This window comes from Barbus barbus (genome assembly GCF_936440315.1).
Source record: "Barbus barbus genome assembly, chromosome: 5".
Classification (NCBI taxonomy): domain Eukaryota; kingdom Metazoa; phylum Chordata; class Actinopteri; order Cypriniformes; family Cyprinidae; genus Barbus; species Barbus barbus.
In genome coordinates, this window is record NC_136733.1 from 14,146,202 (window position 1) to 14,164,154 (window position 17,953).

The 17,953-nt window shown below is 36.9% G+C and overlaps 2 protein-coding genes across 3 annotated transcripts; one reads left to right on the plus strand and one right to left on the minus strand.

Moving 5' to 3' along the window:
- Positions 1 to 437: 437 nt before the first annotated feature.
- Positions 438 to 11,102, minus strand: LOC306870568 (cytotoxic granule associated RNA binding protein TIA1-like). 2 transcript variants are annotated; one of them, XR_013784275.1, is made up of 13 exons: positions 10,861 to 11,078; positions 9,840 to 9,936; positions 9,357 to 9,455; positions 8,113 to 8,167; positions 7,877 to 7,964; positions 5,531 to 5,606; positions 5,289 to 5,397; positions 4,573 to 4,668; positions 4,371 to 4,455; positions 4,150 to 4,288; positions 3,897 to 4,045; positions 2,816 to 2,921; positions 1,933 to 1,970 (listed from the first exon to the last, which is right to left on the minus strand). XR_013784275.1 is itself a non-coding variant. In XM_079417928.1 (12 exons), exons 1-12 carry the CDS (start codon positions 10,887 to 10,889, stop codon positions 1,832 to 1,834), a joined length of 1,161 nt encoding a protein of 386 aa, XP_079274054.1. In that variant the 5' UTR covers positions 10,890 to 11,102; the 3' UTR covers positions 438 to 1,831. The 2 variants fall into 2 exon arrangements, 1 of the variants encoding a protein (XP_079274054.1); XM_079417928.1 differs by lacking the exon at positions 2,816 to 2,921 and having other exon boundaries at positions 438 to 1,970; positions 10,861 to 11,102.
- Positions 11,092 to 16,284, plus strand: LOC306869442 (transmembrane protein 232-like; the record flags this gene model as incomplete). The annotated part of the gene is made up of 6 exons (XM_079416221.1): positions 11,092 to 11,175; positions 12,800 to 12,905; positions 14,294 to 14,415; positions 14,492 to 14,640; positions 14,762 to 14,873; positions 16,084 to 16,284. The coding sequence occupies 6 exons, from the start codon at positions 11,092 to 11,094 to the stop codon at positions 16,282 to 16,284; spliced, it is 774 nt and encodes a 257-aa protein (XP_079272347.1).
- Between the last annotated feature and the right edge of the window lie 1,669 nt (positions 16,285 to 17,953).

Consider the following 17,953-nt stretch of genomic DNA (forward strand, 5'->3'; position numbering starts at 1 on the left):
ATTTCGTTGGCTTGTTCTTTGTTTTCCTTTCTGGACTTTGGGAACTTACTCTTGGTCATTTAAAGTACCTATGTAAAACAATTACACAATAATATATCTCATGAGTTTTTCTTTTAAATGTGAAATGTCTTACCATACCAATCAATTATTGTTGCTACTTAAAATGTTATGTAGATTTTGATTTACCTTTGTTCCAGATGCGTCCATTTGAAAATACACCTATACAACATAAACATATAACATAAATACAGTTCATGTATAAACCTATCATTAACCTAAGCACCTAAAAACTTTTCTTAGTTCCATTAATTACAACCTTCCCTCATTTGTCACTTATTACCCATTTTTCCCCAAATAAAGCTTTTATTATTATTTTTCTAATTAGCAAGTCCAATACGTTAAGACAATCTAGCTCAAAGACAGGACAGACAAATGTTGGTTCGCATCTGTATTTTAATGGGACAAAGCAAGAACACATAATAGGATGAGCATTATTTTAAAAAATCCCTCAAAACACAAGGTCTCAATTTATTCGTAGGCACTGCCTATGTTTAATTAACATCAGTTTCTTCAAATGAAATCAACTCAAATAAGGCAACACAATTGTTCTGGCCTTTTAAAACTCCAATGGGCAACAATGCAAAATTCAGATCCATTCAGGTTTCTCATCTTGATACTAAATACTTCATTTAAAAAAAAAAAAAAAGTGTCAACATTTTGATTTTATACACAGAATTAATCGCAATTCTAACAAAACGTTCGTCGCAGCGCAAGACAGCAAATTCTTCTCCAAGAGTTCTCTGGAAGAATCCTTAAAACCGTATGGACCAGCCTTTAACAGAGCTGCTAATGCTGAAAGATAGTTGCGAAGAAGCCCTAAACCCATTTCCCACCCATTGTCCCTCCCACCTACCTACAAAAAAGAAAAAGAAAAAAAAAAAAGCAAGCAAGCATCAATAATCAACATCTGAATTATCTTTATATAGCGTCCCAACAGTTGAACACAGTTGTTTGGTTATTTACATACAGAATGGCATACTGTACTTCTAAGCCCTCAAAAAAAAAAAGTGGAATGCAAAACAATTTAAAATACCTAAAATTTGCGTCACATCAAATTCTTGTGAAAACGTATTAATATTGTGCAATATTCATCTGCCTTGAAGGAAAAAAATGTGGCAGTCATCCCTGCAATTGGTTCAGTTTGAGAAATTGAATGTCTAACTAAAAAAATACAACAGTTGACATCCATTTTATTCATTTTATAAACAAAAAAAAAAAAAAAAAAGTTAACATTTCACACGATTCATTGGTGTCATCGCTCCTCAACAAAACAATTTTGCTTTTAAAATGACAAGTCCAAAAAAGAAAAAGGCAAAGCTTCATATATTACAAAATCAGCAGCTGAAATTGCTCTAAACAAATCAAAAAAAGCTAAATGGAAAAAGTACTTTGTATAGTACTTTGAGTTAAAAATGGCATAGTCCTCTTCAAATAAGTCAGTCGGACACCAGGCCGAAGACTTGTGGATTTATGTGGGTGTGTGTTAATGTGTCTGAATACGTATGTGTATCAGGGTGTGTTGTTTAATCCCAATGTAGGGCAACTCAAGACCCCGCGATGACGAGCAAGATCTGCCTCAGTCTCAAACTCAAGGTAAATAACATGGAGGATGGTGAGGGTCAGGGAGGAAAAAAAAAAAAAAAATAAAAAATAAAAAAGGCACACTCCTCCCCAGGCCAGGCATCTTGATGGGTGTTTAAGAATGGGGTGGGGGTCGTGTGTAGATCCCTGCTGTGGCTGCAGTGGAGTGCTAGAGTTGTCCGTCGCTCCATCAGTGTGTGTGGTATCCTGCAGTGCCCATGCTGGACTGGTTGGCTAGCACGGTCCCGTTGACTCCTTGCGCAGGCTCCACCACGCCTCCGTTACTCACGGCGCTCACACCGGGCCACCCAGCACCAGCCTGTATGTGACTACAAGACAAAGCGGCTGTTAATGGCTGGAAGAGAAGATATTTAGCAGATACTTTTATTTGATCATAATAACTGACAACAGTCTCCCATTTACCTAAAAATGTATGAGTGAAAATGTTGACCACAGAGTCTACACGCATTTTCCACTAATTTGTTTGGTGGTGTCTATAAAATCCCTCATTTGAACCATTTATCACTGCATAAATGGTTAAACCACACTGTTTGTGTGCAAAGGAAAAGTTCCCACAGATTTTGGACAATGATTTAAGGATTTTCTCTTTTTTTAAAGACACTGCAGTGCACACACAAAAGAATTTCTGGTCAAATAAGTATGAGCTACACATGAAATTTTTAGTCATTGGCAATGTTTTTTTTTTATTTTAGGTACTGGCTGATGAGCTCTGTTTGGCTAAGAAGTGTCAGAAGTGGGACTTTTATATTGACAGTATACTGACACTCAAATTATTAGCCCCAGAATTATTTAATTTAAATACATGGTCTATCAATTTCCCTTTATTTGTGAAAAAAAATATCAGAATAAAAAATACAAAATCAGCAAGTTGTTAAAAGGATAACAATTTTAAAACAAACAATTTAGAAATAAAATGCATGAAAAAAAAAAAAAAAAAAAAAAAGGATAAATGCGCAATAAGGTTCTCGAGGCCGTGCTGTATCGTGAATAAATCACGGCTGAAGGGTGTAGTTACGCACACGACACAAAGCGGAGTGCCTGCAACCCCTTCAGCCGTGATTTATTCACGTTACAGCACGGCCTCGAGTACCTTATTGCTTTTATAAAACAGTACCACACAATAAAAAAAAATTAAAAAGTATTTAAATGTTACTTTTTTGAAGCAAGTTGGTTAAATGCAGTCCTTCCGCTAAAAAATAGTTCCTGACAGCAACAGTAAGCTGCAAGAGAATGTTCCGAACATGCCTCATCTAATGGAGCTTAAATAAAAACAGAGAATAGCTTATCATCGGCTGTATCATTTATTTTTTAACACCATAAGATATTTTCTCACACATACATCTGCTTATCTCTCAGAATGAGAAAATGTCTGTTTTCCGTCTTTTAGTTTTAACGATTTGCAGCACAACGCAAGTTTGCAAGCGTCATTACAGTGTAAACTGATGGACATATGCACATACAGAACCATACCTGCAACAAAACTAATAAATACAGCAATATTCCCTCCTCACTTCGGAAACTGTAGGCTTTCACACAGACAGACACGCACACACATCAACATATCTCAGCATGAGAAGAGTTTATTAGATGGGGGAAGGTGGAGTCTCAAAATTAAAGATGCAACGCCAGCAGGGGTCACTCATACTTCAATAAATAAATAACATTAAGTTTTGCCAAAATACTTAATATACGGAACAGTTTTAATGCTATATTATATTATGTAGCTAAGGGTGGTTGCTCAGTGACACAGAACCGTTGGGTGAAGCGGTCATAGACGTGCTGTATCGTGAATAAAACCGCTGCTGACCAATCAGAATCTAAGAATAGAACTAACATATTTACACACACACACACACACACACACACATATATATATATATAAAAAACTTTATTATATAGACATGATCTCATTGCAGCATGAGTTATGAACATTGTACTGCATATCTACGCCACCGTGGTCCCTAAAATATTGGCATCGGCCATCAAAAGAAATAAAAAATAATAATTTTGGTCAGCCACTAATTGTATTCACTGTTGAAGTGTCTACAAATGATGATTTGATTTAAGGATTTTATTTTCAGGTTTTCCTGAAGCGAAAAGTACTCACACCATTTTACCCAACAGTAACAAAGATGTTTAATATTACTACTATTAATTAAACCAGTAAATCGGACTATAATAAAGTAGCCTTTTGAAGTTAAGCAAAATGGAGGTAGGTTGAGCTGTAGACTTACTTGAAGCCCTGCTGGTTCCAGGCCTGTCCGTACACGCTGTAAGTGGGTACCTGCCAGCCGTTAGGGACGTACTGACTAATTTGTTGTGCGTTGCCGTACCACTGTCCCCACTGGCCATATGGTTGTGCAGCAAAACCAACTTTGTTCTGCTATAAAATCAGAACATGTGCCCATGACTTCTTATTTTCAGGAAACTTTCTAAACTTTTTTTTTTTTTAACAATAAAACGGGATGGAAACATAATACTCCTTACCTGGGGTACCTGCACCTGCTGCATGGGGCTCACCATGTCTGTAGTCTCTTTACCCCAGTAACATTTCACTATGTGACCTTCTATGGATGTGCCATTAACAGACACTATCGCATGAGCTGCACTTTCGTGAGAGTTGAACCTGCAGAGATAAACAGCGTTACATCAGCCACCACCATTAGGACCTGTAACCACCACGTTTTACTTTAATAACATTAACATACCTCACAAACGAGTAGCCTTTGTCTGGAAATACTCGAATTTCCATGATTTGACCAAATGGGGAAAAAGTCTGTCTCATGAGTTGTTCTTCAGAGAAAAGAAGTGAAGCACATTACAAAAATGACTTTCCATTAGCATAACTTTGAATTCAAAACGGTTACACAGAGCACAAAATAAGATTTTCAAAAGGCAGCAAACACTAACCTGTAAGGCCTGTAGTGACTCCGCCACAATACACAGTGCAGTTGCTGGGGCTGGACTGGTTCACCACCTCATCAAACGACAAGTGCTTGGCATTTGCTGTGAAATTAATGAAATGCTGATCAACTGATGGGCCCATGTATTCATTTTAAGGTTCATACACAATTTAAAAGTTGTCGTCATTGATTTATTAAAAACATTTTTTGGAAGTTTTTCAAAGCTGAGGTACATTTCGCTGTGGTCGTCACTTGTATCCAGACACACTGAACCAGGATTATTGATGCCAAACATGTTCCTGCAAGTCCTATCATTAAGGTTAAACCAGTGCGACAAGACTTGACATGCCATATTTGAGTCGAATGAAATGTGACTTTTAGTAAATAATGACTTCGATTAAGCAAAACTTTGTGTGGGAAAAAAACGTGGAACATAAACGAGAAAATAAATCCAGCATTTATAATGATTTGCTTATTCTTGGAGCTCAACAGTCTGAGTTACTATTATGATAGATGTTCTGCAAAACTTTTACAAAAAATATTTAGTCTACAAAGTTAATAAATGTTTGAAATAAAGGTGAGAGTAAATAGCAGTATTTTCTAGTTTGACAGAACTTTTAGCATGGCTTAGATTACAATTTCATGATGGCAGCTAGAAACAGACCAGGGTTATCTCTTGATTAAAAGTAGTGGAGAAGTCTTCAAACGCATACGAATACTCACTTTCATAGGTTGCTTTAGGTGCTGGGGGTTTTCTTGTAGCCCAGTTAGTCCTGATCTGCCTGCCGCCCAACCACTGACCTCCCATTTGCTGAATGGCATTCTCTGCATCCTGCCAATAACCAGCACAACAGGAACATCAGCACATAGCCACAACAGAAGCTTCTGGGATAAGTATTCAAATGCAGATGTTCCCCACCCTTAGTTAAAAACCTGCATTTCCTGATGTTGGGATCATGACTCACCCATTTGTTGAAGAATGAAACAAAGCCATAGCCTTTTGACTTCCCCGTTGCCATGTCTTTGACTACACGCGCATCTCTAAGAAAATAGCAAAAAAAAAGTTGGGCGTGTTGAGAATAGACAGACAACTTAAACTCCAATGTGCTATTTTAACAGTGGAAAAAAAAACAATCCGAAATCCTTTGAGACTTGTAAACACATTTCTGAAGCTAAAGTCAACAAATGTTAACACTGCTACACAATGGAAAAACTACTCATTGCAAAAACCCATTTTAAAGTGCCCATATTATGGATTTTTGAAAAAAAACCTTTCATGCAGTGTGTAACAGCTCTAAGTGAATGAGAACATCCTGCAACATTTTAAATCTGAAAGTGCGCCGTGTATAAAGTTATTGTCTCTCAAAAGAAAGAGTCGACTCTGGGTTAGGGGTGGGCGATATGGCAAAAATATATCACCACAATTTTTTTAGAAATATCATGATTTCATCACGATTCTTTGTCATGTTGGTTTTACTATTTTGTCTGAGCAGTACAGCCAAGCTAATTTCCCTATTATAAAGACAAAGCCTTTCAAGGTAACAAAATATTAAAAAGAATGGTGGATATTTAGGCCAAAGTGGCAAAGAAAAATCTTTCAGTATTTTATATTTGTTATTAAAAATTAAGAACAAAGATACACATTAAAATACACATAATATGCAAATAAAACAAACAGTGCTTTATTTTCAGGTACAATGTGATTGAGAATAAGTGCAGTGCTTCGTAAGAGTAACTCTGCCGCTGAGTTGACACTGATGTGAATGTACGTGGCGTTGTACAGTAGATATTGATATGGCGGCGCCAGAACAGCAGCTGATAGAATGTGCGCTGTAGCGCGATACTACGATATTTCTCCAAAAGCAGATTGTGGAGACATTTATCGTCCACGATCAAAAATCGGCATATCGCACACCCCTACTCTGGGTCATTGAAACAAGTCATTTTTAAAACAAATCCCAAGCCATTTCATGTTGATGTCAACATGAAACATTAGCATATTGCCCACCCACTTGTTGGTCTGAATGAAAATGCTAATTCATTCTTTGCCACTAGGTGCTGCTTTTGGAATGGTAACGCTGTACACAAAGCAGCACTGAGCTCACAAACACTGCTTTCTCAGGCATTACAGGCATGATGCTAATCTGTGGTGATTGGTCTCATTTTCATTTCGTCATGCAAAGGAGGGGTTTGGAAAAATGAGTCGTTGAGCAAGTAAGGTGGAAATTAGGGCAGGGCGGTATATCAAGTTTGTATAATATATCGATATATTTTTTATAAGTGATACAGTAAGAAGCAATACCGTTAATATTGATATACAGTAGTTCGATACAAGCGCATCTGAAAAAATATCTAGGGAGGACACAGACTGAACTGCTGCAGAGAAAGTGCATAATACAATTTGTTCTAAACATGTGACAAGCTTTATATGAAGGGCTTTAAAAAAAACTCGCAAAATATAGTAGCCTATAGTTTATAGCTTCAGTTTAAAGCGGCTCTGACAAAGGCTGCGTGTGAGGCTGACAGATGCTACTCGCGCTGTTTAACGTGTTTGAGATGTGCCGTTTTCCTTAATGCATAACTTACATTTCACAGGTATATTCTCCATCTGTAAATGTTAAAAAGCCATGGAAACATTTCCATTTTGCTGTCAGAAGTGCATGAGCTTTTGCTTTGCGATTCTCCGTTAAACTTCAGACTTCATTTAGAACAGACGGAGCTCAATGAAATAGATGCGCAATAACTGACTAAAATATACAACTTGCTGAAATATTTGTAGTTGGACAATAAATGTGACGTGTAGAGATGAGTTTTTTGCTAATATCGCCCAGCCCTAGTAAAAATAAATGCATATAAGGCAACGAAAGTCTTTTTTGACCTTGCATGCATGACAACCTGGTGTTGGGGACTCCTAAAACCAAAATATGAACCTTTCATTACCCATAACAGGGGCACTTCGAGTATTCAAATGGGGAGCAAAAAAGGACCAGAAACAGTTACATGAGATTTGAAATAATCCTAGACTATTTAGCGAAACAAATAATCACGTGCATATTTAATAAATGACAATTATTCTATACATGCAAACTCAAAAGTGGGGCAATGGGCAAAAACCTAGGTGTGTTGATGTGTTTTTGCATCATCAATGCATGAACGCTCCTCGATAAAAAAGTGAAAATGCTTTTACATGACCTTACACGTGACTGGCTTTGTTAGTCTTTAAACAGGCCTAATGAAGTATTGGAATGCAACTCACTGAAAAAAATTAAATAAATATTTTTTTTCAAAATGCATCATGTCATTTCACTTACGATATCCTCCCAAAAGGTGCAAAGGCAGCTCTGATGTCATCAGTGGTGATTTCTGGACTGAGGTCTCCAACAAAAACATGGAAGTGATCTAAAGGATACCAGGCACGATTTAATTGGATTGATACCTCATGTAACAATTCAGACATTCAGTGAGTATAATGTATGCGCCAGGTCTATTAATCAGGGAATATTTGGCCTTTTTAAGATTATAGGCACTAATTGAAGATGGAACTCACTGCTTGTGTCTTTTTTCTGGCTGCTTGGTGATGTAGCCCAGTTGACCTTTACCTCCTGTGACAGAGGGGTATAGGGAGGGGGAAAAAATTGAAAGATTAGAAATGATACAGACATGGTCAAGCTGCTGCTCTCTACTTATCCATTAATAAATAACTTTCCTTAATACTATAGAGGTCTGAATGTACAGCAGAGAGGAGGGAGACCTGACGATACTAAATTTACACTCCACTGTCCAAGTGAAAACTCATTTGAACAGGCAAAAAAAAGAAAAAAAAAAAAAAAAAAAGAAATCTTCGTAGCAAAAAGGTCCAAATAAGAAGGGACTTACAAAACAAGTGAATTTACCAACTTGTATTACTCCTCAAACAGTCCTTCATTACCTGTTGAGGATAAAATATTTTGCACTGAATAGGCATAAGGCTTAATAATTTGACTCAAATAATCTTGTTCTAGAATCAAATTCTAGGTATATGAAGGGGTAATTTACGATATACACTACTCTTTTGAAGTTTGGGGTCAGTAAGTTATTTTTGTTTTTAATTACAGTCTCTTTGAATAGAAAATTCAAAAGAAAACATTTACTTGTTAATTTATTACAGTTAACAAATAATAAGCAGCGGTTTCTTTCTAATGCTGATAAAAAATATTTCTGAAGGATCATGTGACACTGTAGTCTGGAGCAATGGCTGCTGAAAATTCAGCTTTACCATTACAAGAACACATTACACTTTAAAATATATTAAAATTAACATTTTATTTGTAGTCATATTTCAGTATCATTGTTTTAACTAATAAATGCTGCTTAAGCAAGCATAAGAGATTTCTTACAAAAACATTTTAAAAATCTTACAAAACTTTTAAATGGTAAAGTATATGACAAAAATAAAGTATATGCCTAATAAAAAAATAATAAATGTTATAGAGGTGACATGGCTATAAGTTCTGTACCATAAAAAAAGTGGTAATGGTTGAGAAATCAGCTTTACATTTCCTGTCTGAACTTTAGTATAAAAGGATTTAGCATTTCAAAGAAGCACTACATCCAACAATGGAAATACAAAAACATCCGCACTAATCATGGCCTGAACATGAAAAATGTCAAAATCTTCCTCTCAGTTCACATTGCACATCCAGGCTAACGTTGACTTCAGACTCAAGTCTACTTCGCTAAAAGCCTGCAGAAAATCTAAACTGTCCCACCCCCCGTCCCAGCCCAACTCACCCTGTAGATACGATAGCTTACCTTACCCATTATTTTACGCCCATTCATAGCTGCGAGGGAGGCCGCTGCGTGCCTATGCTCGAAGAACTCCACAAAGCAGTATGGATCGTTACCTGCCGTCTAAAGGCAAATGAGTCAATTAGACAAAAGCAACTCATATCAAATGGTGTATATCTTCACAATTCTTGTTGCAAATTTAGAGTTTAAAGTAGCAGATAAAAGCCTTTTCAGACTGGGTGGGAGATCTTAATGACAAAGTTACTGGTGCAAGAAACCTTGTAAATAAACCTAAATAATAAAGCTAAAAATATATAGATCTTTTAAGATACTAATAAAAAGTTACAGAGGCAAAAGTTGTAGTACATTGTATATACACTTCAGGGGAAATATCTTGCGCATATATATATATATATATATATATATATATATATATATATATATATATATATATATATATATATATATATACACATATATATACACAAATTAGATAGATATACTCACATCCACAATCATTTTACAGCTCTTGCAGGGGCCAATTTGACCAAAGAGCTGCATTATAAGGGCCTCAGTCACATCCCGTGACAGGTTTCCTACATAGCTGGACAAAAAAAAAAAATGTATAAGCAAATAACAATGAGTGCCTTGCTAAATAGAAGAAACATGTATTTGAATCTATAATTTGATACACTAATTATAGGCGTCCATACACGCTATCTGTGCCATCTTCAAGTACCTGAGTTGCAGTGATCCAACTAATTTACATTATAAAGGACTTGGGTAGACATGAGGAGCCACGGGCCGTTACTTAACCTTAAAAAGCCTCATTAGTCATCCGGCAATGAGCTGCTTATTGTCGTGTATACAGGTTTGAAACAAAAAGATGAGAAAACCGAGCACACAGCCAGCAACAAAAGCTCTCCACTGAGAAGTCTGCTATGACCAAAATATTCGCAATTTTCACATTTACAATATGTATTTACAGATGTTTGCGTGTCAATTGTATAAGCATGCAGCAGTTATAGAAGCGAAGTGTTGTACATACGTGAGTGAATACACTAGACTGGCTCTTTGTCTAGCAATGCTGTAACGACAATGAGCTTTCAGTACCGTTTAGTACAAGGCAACTTCACACACACTCAAACACAAACAGCAGTGTGTGTGTGTGTGTGTGTGTGCGGCCCTGCTGTGGCCTCGACAGGCCTGCTGCAATTATCCAAATCAACTCAACTAGCACATGGGGTACGAAACGCTTTTGAAACCACACGACTGTCCTTTGTCTAACGGTCTTCGGCGACAAATATAACGAAGATCTTTCATTCCAGCAGCTTTTGTTTAAGGCACACAATGTACACGTCTGCTTTGTGGTTGTGCGTTAGTTCCCTTAGCGTCACACTCAAGACTGTTAGCAACTAACGTTACAAACAAGCGAAGTGACTAATCGGAAAGTGTTTTTAACGAGATACGACAGGAATGAGTTTATCTGATATGAAGTTGGCTGTCTGAAGTGTTAATAAATACATACAGGGTCTTGGGTTGCTCGTCGTCCATCATATTTTCCGATTGAATTAAGACACCGAACCCTGAGAGAAAATCCTCTAGTGTAGATGCTGAGATGATCTCGAGTTCCGCCTGCGTCTCGCTCTTTCCAGTGTAGTTACCCTCTATGTTCTCCGCCAAACCTGCTATAATGAGAGTAAATGTGAAATGCCGCCTCGGCTGACTCTAGTTATGAACAATGGAAAGGAGACATAAGATGGCGGAGGAACCGGACCGGAAATGCAAGCGCGCATGCGCGTACGAACTACAAAGCGCAGAGAAAATAAGCTTTGAAAATGCTGTACAGTACATTAAACAGTACTTTATGAACAGTATTTGCAGTGTTTATAAGACAATAACAGTTAGAAAGTAGAGAAATGCACTGAAATGTTTAGATTCACAGACAAAAAGAAGTGCGCCGCCCGGGAATCGAACCCGGGTCGCAAGAATGGGAATCTTGCATGATACCACTACACCAGCGGCGCTATGTCGCAAAGCCTCGCCTATCATGCCTTTGAGTTGATATTATTAAATAAAAAGGGCTAAACTATGAGATAAAAAGTAAATATGAAAAAAAGACCTATCAATTACGTTTTATCTCATTGTGCACCGCAATTAATTCAGCTTTAAAAGTTGATATGCAGATATATGCATGTATTACAATGTATTCATGAAGCAATTTTGTTGACAATGTAACCATAGCAACATTTCGCCGTCCCTGACAGTGTGGACTTTTGTATTGTGAGAGACTGCCGAACCAGTCAAGATGCCTATAACTTACTCAAAACTCCTATCAAACATTATTTAGGAATAGTGTCTCAGTCTCAACAAGAGGATTTCAAAAAGCGTTCCAAAAAAAGGGCCGAAGAAACTGATACTGCTAGAAATGCCACCGGTGTCAGAAGGTATCTAGAAAAATTAATTACTAATTATTTTTTTGCTGCGAAAGCCAAAAGGAAACAACGAAAAATGGTATATTCGTCCATTAAAATGTATATCATTGTTATTAAAATTATTATTATTAAGCTGACACTATGACATTTGCCGTATTTTATAGAAACAGATCAGAATAGTGATGTACATGACTCAGAGAAGGGTCAGCTGACCCAAATTGGTATATCTTTGAAAATATATTTGTACATTTTAGATACATTTTAAAAAAACATACAAAAAATGTAAAAATAACAATTGCTATATTTCCTTAAATAACATATACAGCATTTGCCTATATTTAGGTAAAGTTTTCACAATTTGAACTCGTGTTTGTTGGCAGTAGAAGTTTAAACATGAAGAACGCCTGTCTTTCACTTTCCTTATAGCGGACTTACCAAGGGGTCTGTGGACAAAAACTTTTCTGTGAAAAAATTCACAGATCAAGCTGGTGAAGATGACACCGGTTTCAGTCTTCCAAGTGTCCAATTTTTGGAGCAATAGCCATTATAAAATTAAGGGTCCCTTCGGAAAAAAAAAAAAAAAACAGATTTCGGCCCGGAGGACACTCATATGAATTCACAAATCATGGAGAATGATATGCAGTAGGCCTATTATTTGCATGTCTATGACAGCGCACTGCGTATTTATAGCCAAAAGAAATCTGAATATCGAACCGCAAACTATCTTTACTGACGTCTTAACAACAGAAGGCTTCGTTTAAAAATACAATCAAGCACAAGGCTGCAAAGAGCAGGAACAGTATGAAAATCTTGCAAAGCAGTTTCTTAGTCGATGCAAGGTATTAGGCTAAACATGCTTCCTTAATTGTTCCCTCGGTTTGGATTGTTTTAGAAATAAGGCTTCAATATGGAGATGTATTAAATTAGGAAAAACCCTCGAAAATAACTTCTAAATTGTAATAAATAGACATTACTCTCCCCAGTCACAAGGTGGAGACAAATCTCCATTGATTAAAACGCTCGACTCCTCAGCGTCGTGCAGGATTCACATCTGGAGGTGAAGGCAAACATGTTGATCTCCCCGGGGCCTGGACACAGCTTCTCCTGCTGAGCTTGTGCAATGGAAAAGTTGGAAATGGTGTGTCAATGACTTGCAGAGACTGACAGCTTCTATTTTTACAAATGAATCATCCGTTACAATTGGCTCCAGAAGAGACACAGAGACTCTCCATGTGTTGACTGCAGTACTCAGAAGTTCTTCTTCTTCTTAGAAGTACCTTGTGTGAATATTGTAATTATTCAGTCTTATGGCATATAAAAATACTAATTTGTTTTATTTTATATGCCATAAGACTGAATAATTACAATATTCACACATAGTACTTCTAAGAATATTATGGTACATTTATTTCCAAAAACTTATTGCCATGGTATTTTTTGGTTAGTGGAAAAACGACAGATGATGCTCATGATTTCTCCTAGATTCTTTGGATGTCCTGGTCGTGTCACTTGACCATGCACCTGCTTACGCAGATCAGATCCCTGTGCTGTTCCACCCGGCAGAGTCAGCCCAGTATTTCCTGTGCTCTGAAACAACTCTTTTGGACCAGCCATGTTCTTACGAGATGAAGATGCTGCAGGTACATGCCAACACACTATAACATCTCTAAACTCATTCTGCACTTGCAGACACTTTTCATTTATTCATTATTATTTATTATTATAAATGTTTTCAGATATTTTCTTACTAAACACAAGCAACGCATTTTCTGTCATAAAATATTTCTCTATGTAATTACAGAATTATCTATATATCAGTCCTTATTTAGCCAATATATCTTCCTTTTCATATAAAAGGTCTGCTGACTGTTTCACTCTTATTATTTATATATTTATTTTTTACAGCTTGGTTATTTAGTCTCTCTGAGGCTGTTCATCTTTAAACTGACTGGTAATTTGAAAGGACATCAGCCAAGCAGCATCTATCTTCACAGCTTAAAAGGTCTGAGACAGTCTAAGGTCAAACACTACTTCAAAATATCAAAAATCAGTGATTCACTAAAAAGCCAAAATTATGGCATACAAGTTGATTTTTTAAGATATTAAGTCATAATTACGAGATAAAAACCCTACATTTTGATGTAAAAATTGACATAAAATGTCATAAGTATGACAAAATTTGTAATTATGGAATAAAAATGTGAAATACTAAGTCATAATTACTTTTAATATCAGAATTTTGATTTTTTTGTCTTATAATAAGGACTTTTTATTCATAGTTGGTTTACAGATGATTCACAATGATTGTTTTTCTTAGACGGCAGTAACGGACTTTCCTAAATATGTTATATGACATAACATTTAATATTTTGTCAGAAAGAATTATTGAGTTATGATCTCATGACAGGTGTTTTCAAAGTATAAATGTTGCTTCTGTCAAAACTAATGGCAAGTAAAATTGTAGGACATGCCTCAAGAATCAGTGGAATGCACATAAAGTTAACAGCTGTCTTCATCTGTTGACAGGGCTGTTAAAATGTGAGGCACGCTACCAAGAGTTCCCCAACATGTTATTTGCCGTTCACTTGATGCTGTACGTCGGGGAGGATCTGTGTACTCTCAAACTTCCCCACGACAGTTCAGTGCAGGTTTGAAGGCTGGGTCAGCTATATCAGAAAGGGAGTGCTGAATGATTCACTGAAGTGAAAACTCTTTGATTGACAGGTCTCTGCGGAAGCACAGGAGCATGGTGTTAACCAGATACTATGGCACTGCCTTCTCAGCTATCACTGTGTGCAAAACAATGGCACTCAGCTCTCTCAAGTGATCAAACAGCTTATGTTGCTGAGAGATAAACTTCAACATGACGACTGGTGCGTTTAGTGTTTGGGAGATGCTTTCCACAGGTTTTTACGTGATGTAACCAGCTTATAGGTGGAGCTTTAGGTTAAATCCCACAGTAACATTAGCCTTTTTCACCTTCTCTTTTCTCAGGGCCCACTGTGGGATAGGACTGATGATTCTGGGAGAGGCTGCCAAATCTAACATGCTGTGCCTTCAGAGCCTTATGAACCTTCACATGACCCAAAGACAAGAAAGTTCTCAGGTGCATAAGAAAGTAGAGGCATGAAAAAAAGACACATTGAAACACTGATTGAAAGGGATGGTTCAGACAAATGAATAAATGAAAATCAGTTGGGTTCAGATACAGATAATGACAAAATTTCAAAGTTGTATGACTTTAATCTAGTTTTTCAAATATTAATATGCAGTGAAGTAGTTTTGTGAAAATATTTTCCTGAGAAATAATACAATATTATGCCAAACTAAACAAGATAAGGTTAAGTAATACATTCTTTATTATGATTTATGTTTTTTATGTTTTATCTCCATGGTATTTTTGACTTTTTGCACCCCAAAACAATATCAAAATGAATATAAATTGAGAAATAAAACAACAATGGTAGACTATTGTCAGGGTTCTGTCGTGTGTGTCATGTGTTCCTGCCCCTTGTGTCCATATTTGGTTTGTTTCCTGTCCTTGTTTCATGTGACTTATTAGTTCATTCTGTTCAGGTGTGTTTGTCTCATTAGCGTGTGTATTTAAGTTCCTGCCTGTTCAGTTAGATTTTGTCTGGTCTACTCGTTACTCCCCGGTGTTCCTGTCTGTGTCAGCCTTGCCTTGTCCTGCCATGTCTTGATGTCCAGTAAAGACTGTGTTTTGAGTTTACATCCTCGTCTCCTTGTTCCTCCCTCGTGTGTGCACCGTGACAACTATACTGCAAATATTCTTTATACATGAAATACCTGTATAACCTACTACATTTGCCAAAATGTGCAGATTACAACAAAGCACATTGTTCACAGTATCTCAAAATGCAATGCACTTGCCCTTGCAGTTCAGCACACAGATGACCTTAGAACTACCACAAATGGACAAGTTGACTCAGTGTCTCTTATTAATATTTGCGGACTTCAGGAACATAAAGGAAATTATTCTATTTGGAAATCCAAAGACTGACGTTCAGTGAAAAACCTAATGGAAAACTTCATCGTAGAAGACATTATACATGTAAATGTGTTCAAGAATTGCACAGTAATATAGTTTTTGCCAAAAGAGGTAAATGACAGAATTTTGTGAATGAGAATAACAGAACTGAAAAGAAAGAGAATTAAAATTTTTATTGAATTATCCTACTCAAAATTCACACCCAGAACGGTTCTAAATAAATCTATAATAATTTGAGTCATTAATTCTCATTGTGTGAATTATTTAGTTTTTGTGTATTTTGTTAACACAGGAAATGACATCGCAGAAAGCATCCTGGCCGTGGCAGTTGGAGCACATTTACTGCTCAATTTTGATCGACATTTGCCAAAACAGCTACTGTGCTGACATTAAGAAAACAGCCCTTAGTGGACAGACAAACTCTACTCAGCGCAGACGTTCTGGAGGACTTGTAACCTTGCGAAAACAATGCTTTAAAAAGAAAGATCTGCATACAACCTCTACATGAGACTAGAATCAAAACTCAGAAGGGTTTGTGGACAATTCTGTCTATTCTCTTTGACAGTTTATGTACAGTGGCTTCCAAAAATTATTAGGTCACATAAAAGTAAGATTTTAAATGATAAAAGAATTGAGACACTTTCTGGTTGTCAAATGGGGGGTCATATTTGTAATTAATGTGTTGAGCTACACCTGTAGGAGAACTGATTTCATACATCTACTAGGGAAAGGGAAAGGAAAGGGAAGTGGTGTGTGGCCAAGTATGGTGACCCATACTCGGAATTTGTGCTCTGCATTTAACCCATCCAAGTGCACACAGTGCAGCAGTGGGCAGCCAATGCTGCAGCACCCGGGGAGCAGTTGGGGGTTCGGTGCCTTGCTCAAGGGTCTCACCTCAGTCGTGGTATTGAGGGTGGAGAGAGTGTTGGTTATTTACTCCCCCCACCTACAATCCCTGCTGGACCTGAGACTCAAACCCACGACCTTCGGGTTACAAGTCCAACTCTCTATCCAGTAGGCCACGACTAATGGATAATACTAAAAGTATTAGCAAAAATAGTGTGTCCAAATACTTTTTGGGGCCACTAGTCTTTTATCATATATTGAAAGTAAAGCACATACACACGTGTGTGTAGCGCAAGAAGACACATGGAGGCTGCTGTACAGTGTGGTTCAGGGTTTGGCACAGATCAGCCGCAGGATCACGCTTCAGGATGGTTTGAGGAACACAGCCTGGTTAACACTGCAGAAGCACCTGAAGCAGGAGACAGACCCCCATGTTATGAATGCCGTGAGGATCACTGAGGTATTCCAGCTTCCTGCTGCTACAGAAGAAATGTAGCCCAAATATTACAACACTACTCACAAAAAAACAAAAGCCCTCATTTGCTTAACCTGGCCTGTCAATTACTCTTTTGAACTTTTCACTAGGTAATATTTCAGGTGAAATCTTTTGACTTAAAACTTGTTTAGAATAATTTCCTTCTACTAAGACAGATTTGTGTTCTTGAAGTCCGTAAAGATTAGTTAAGAGACATTGACTTGAAGTCAACATGTCCTTATTTGGTAGTTTTAGGGTCACCTGTATGTGCATTGCAGAATATTGTGCACAATGCGCTTTGTTGTAAACTGTACATTTTGGCAAATGTAGTAGGTCGTACAGATATTTTATGCATACAGAAAATTTGCAGTATGCACTACCATTTAAAAGTTAAGATGTTTTGAAATTGTTTTATTTTTTTTAAGAAGACTCTTATGCTCACCGAGGCTGCATTTTATTTTAATAAAAATACAGCAAAAACAGTAATATTATGAAATACTATTACAATTTCAAATAACAGTTTTCTGTTTATATAATAATATAATATAATTCATTCCTGTGATGCAAAGCTGAATTGTCAGCATCATTACCTCAGTCTTCAGTTTCACGTGATCAGAAGTCATTCTAATATGCTGATTTGCTGCTCAAGAAACATTTCTTATTATTATCAGTTGTGCTGCCTAATATTTTTATGGACACTTTGATACATTTTCAGGATTCTTTGATGAATAGAAAGTTCAAATATTAGCACTTATTTGAAATAGAAATCTATTGTAACATTCAGAGGGGTCATGCCCTTTCAAAGTGCCCCCTCAGATTTTTGAGCCAAGTGGATTTTGAATGCAGCTTTCAAAAA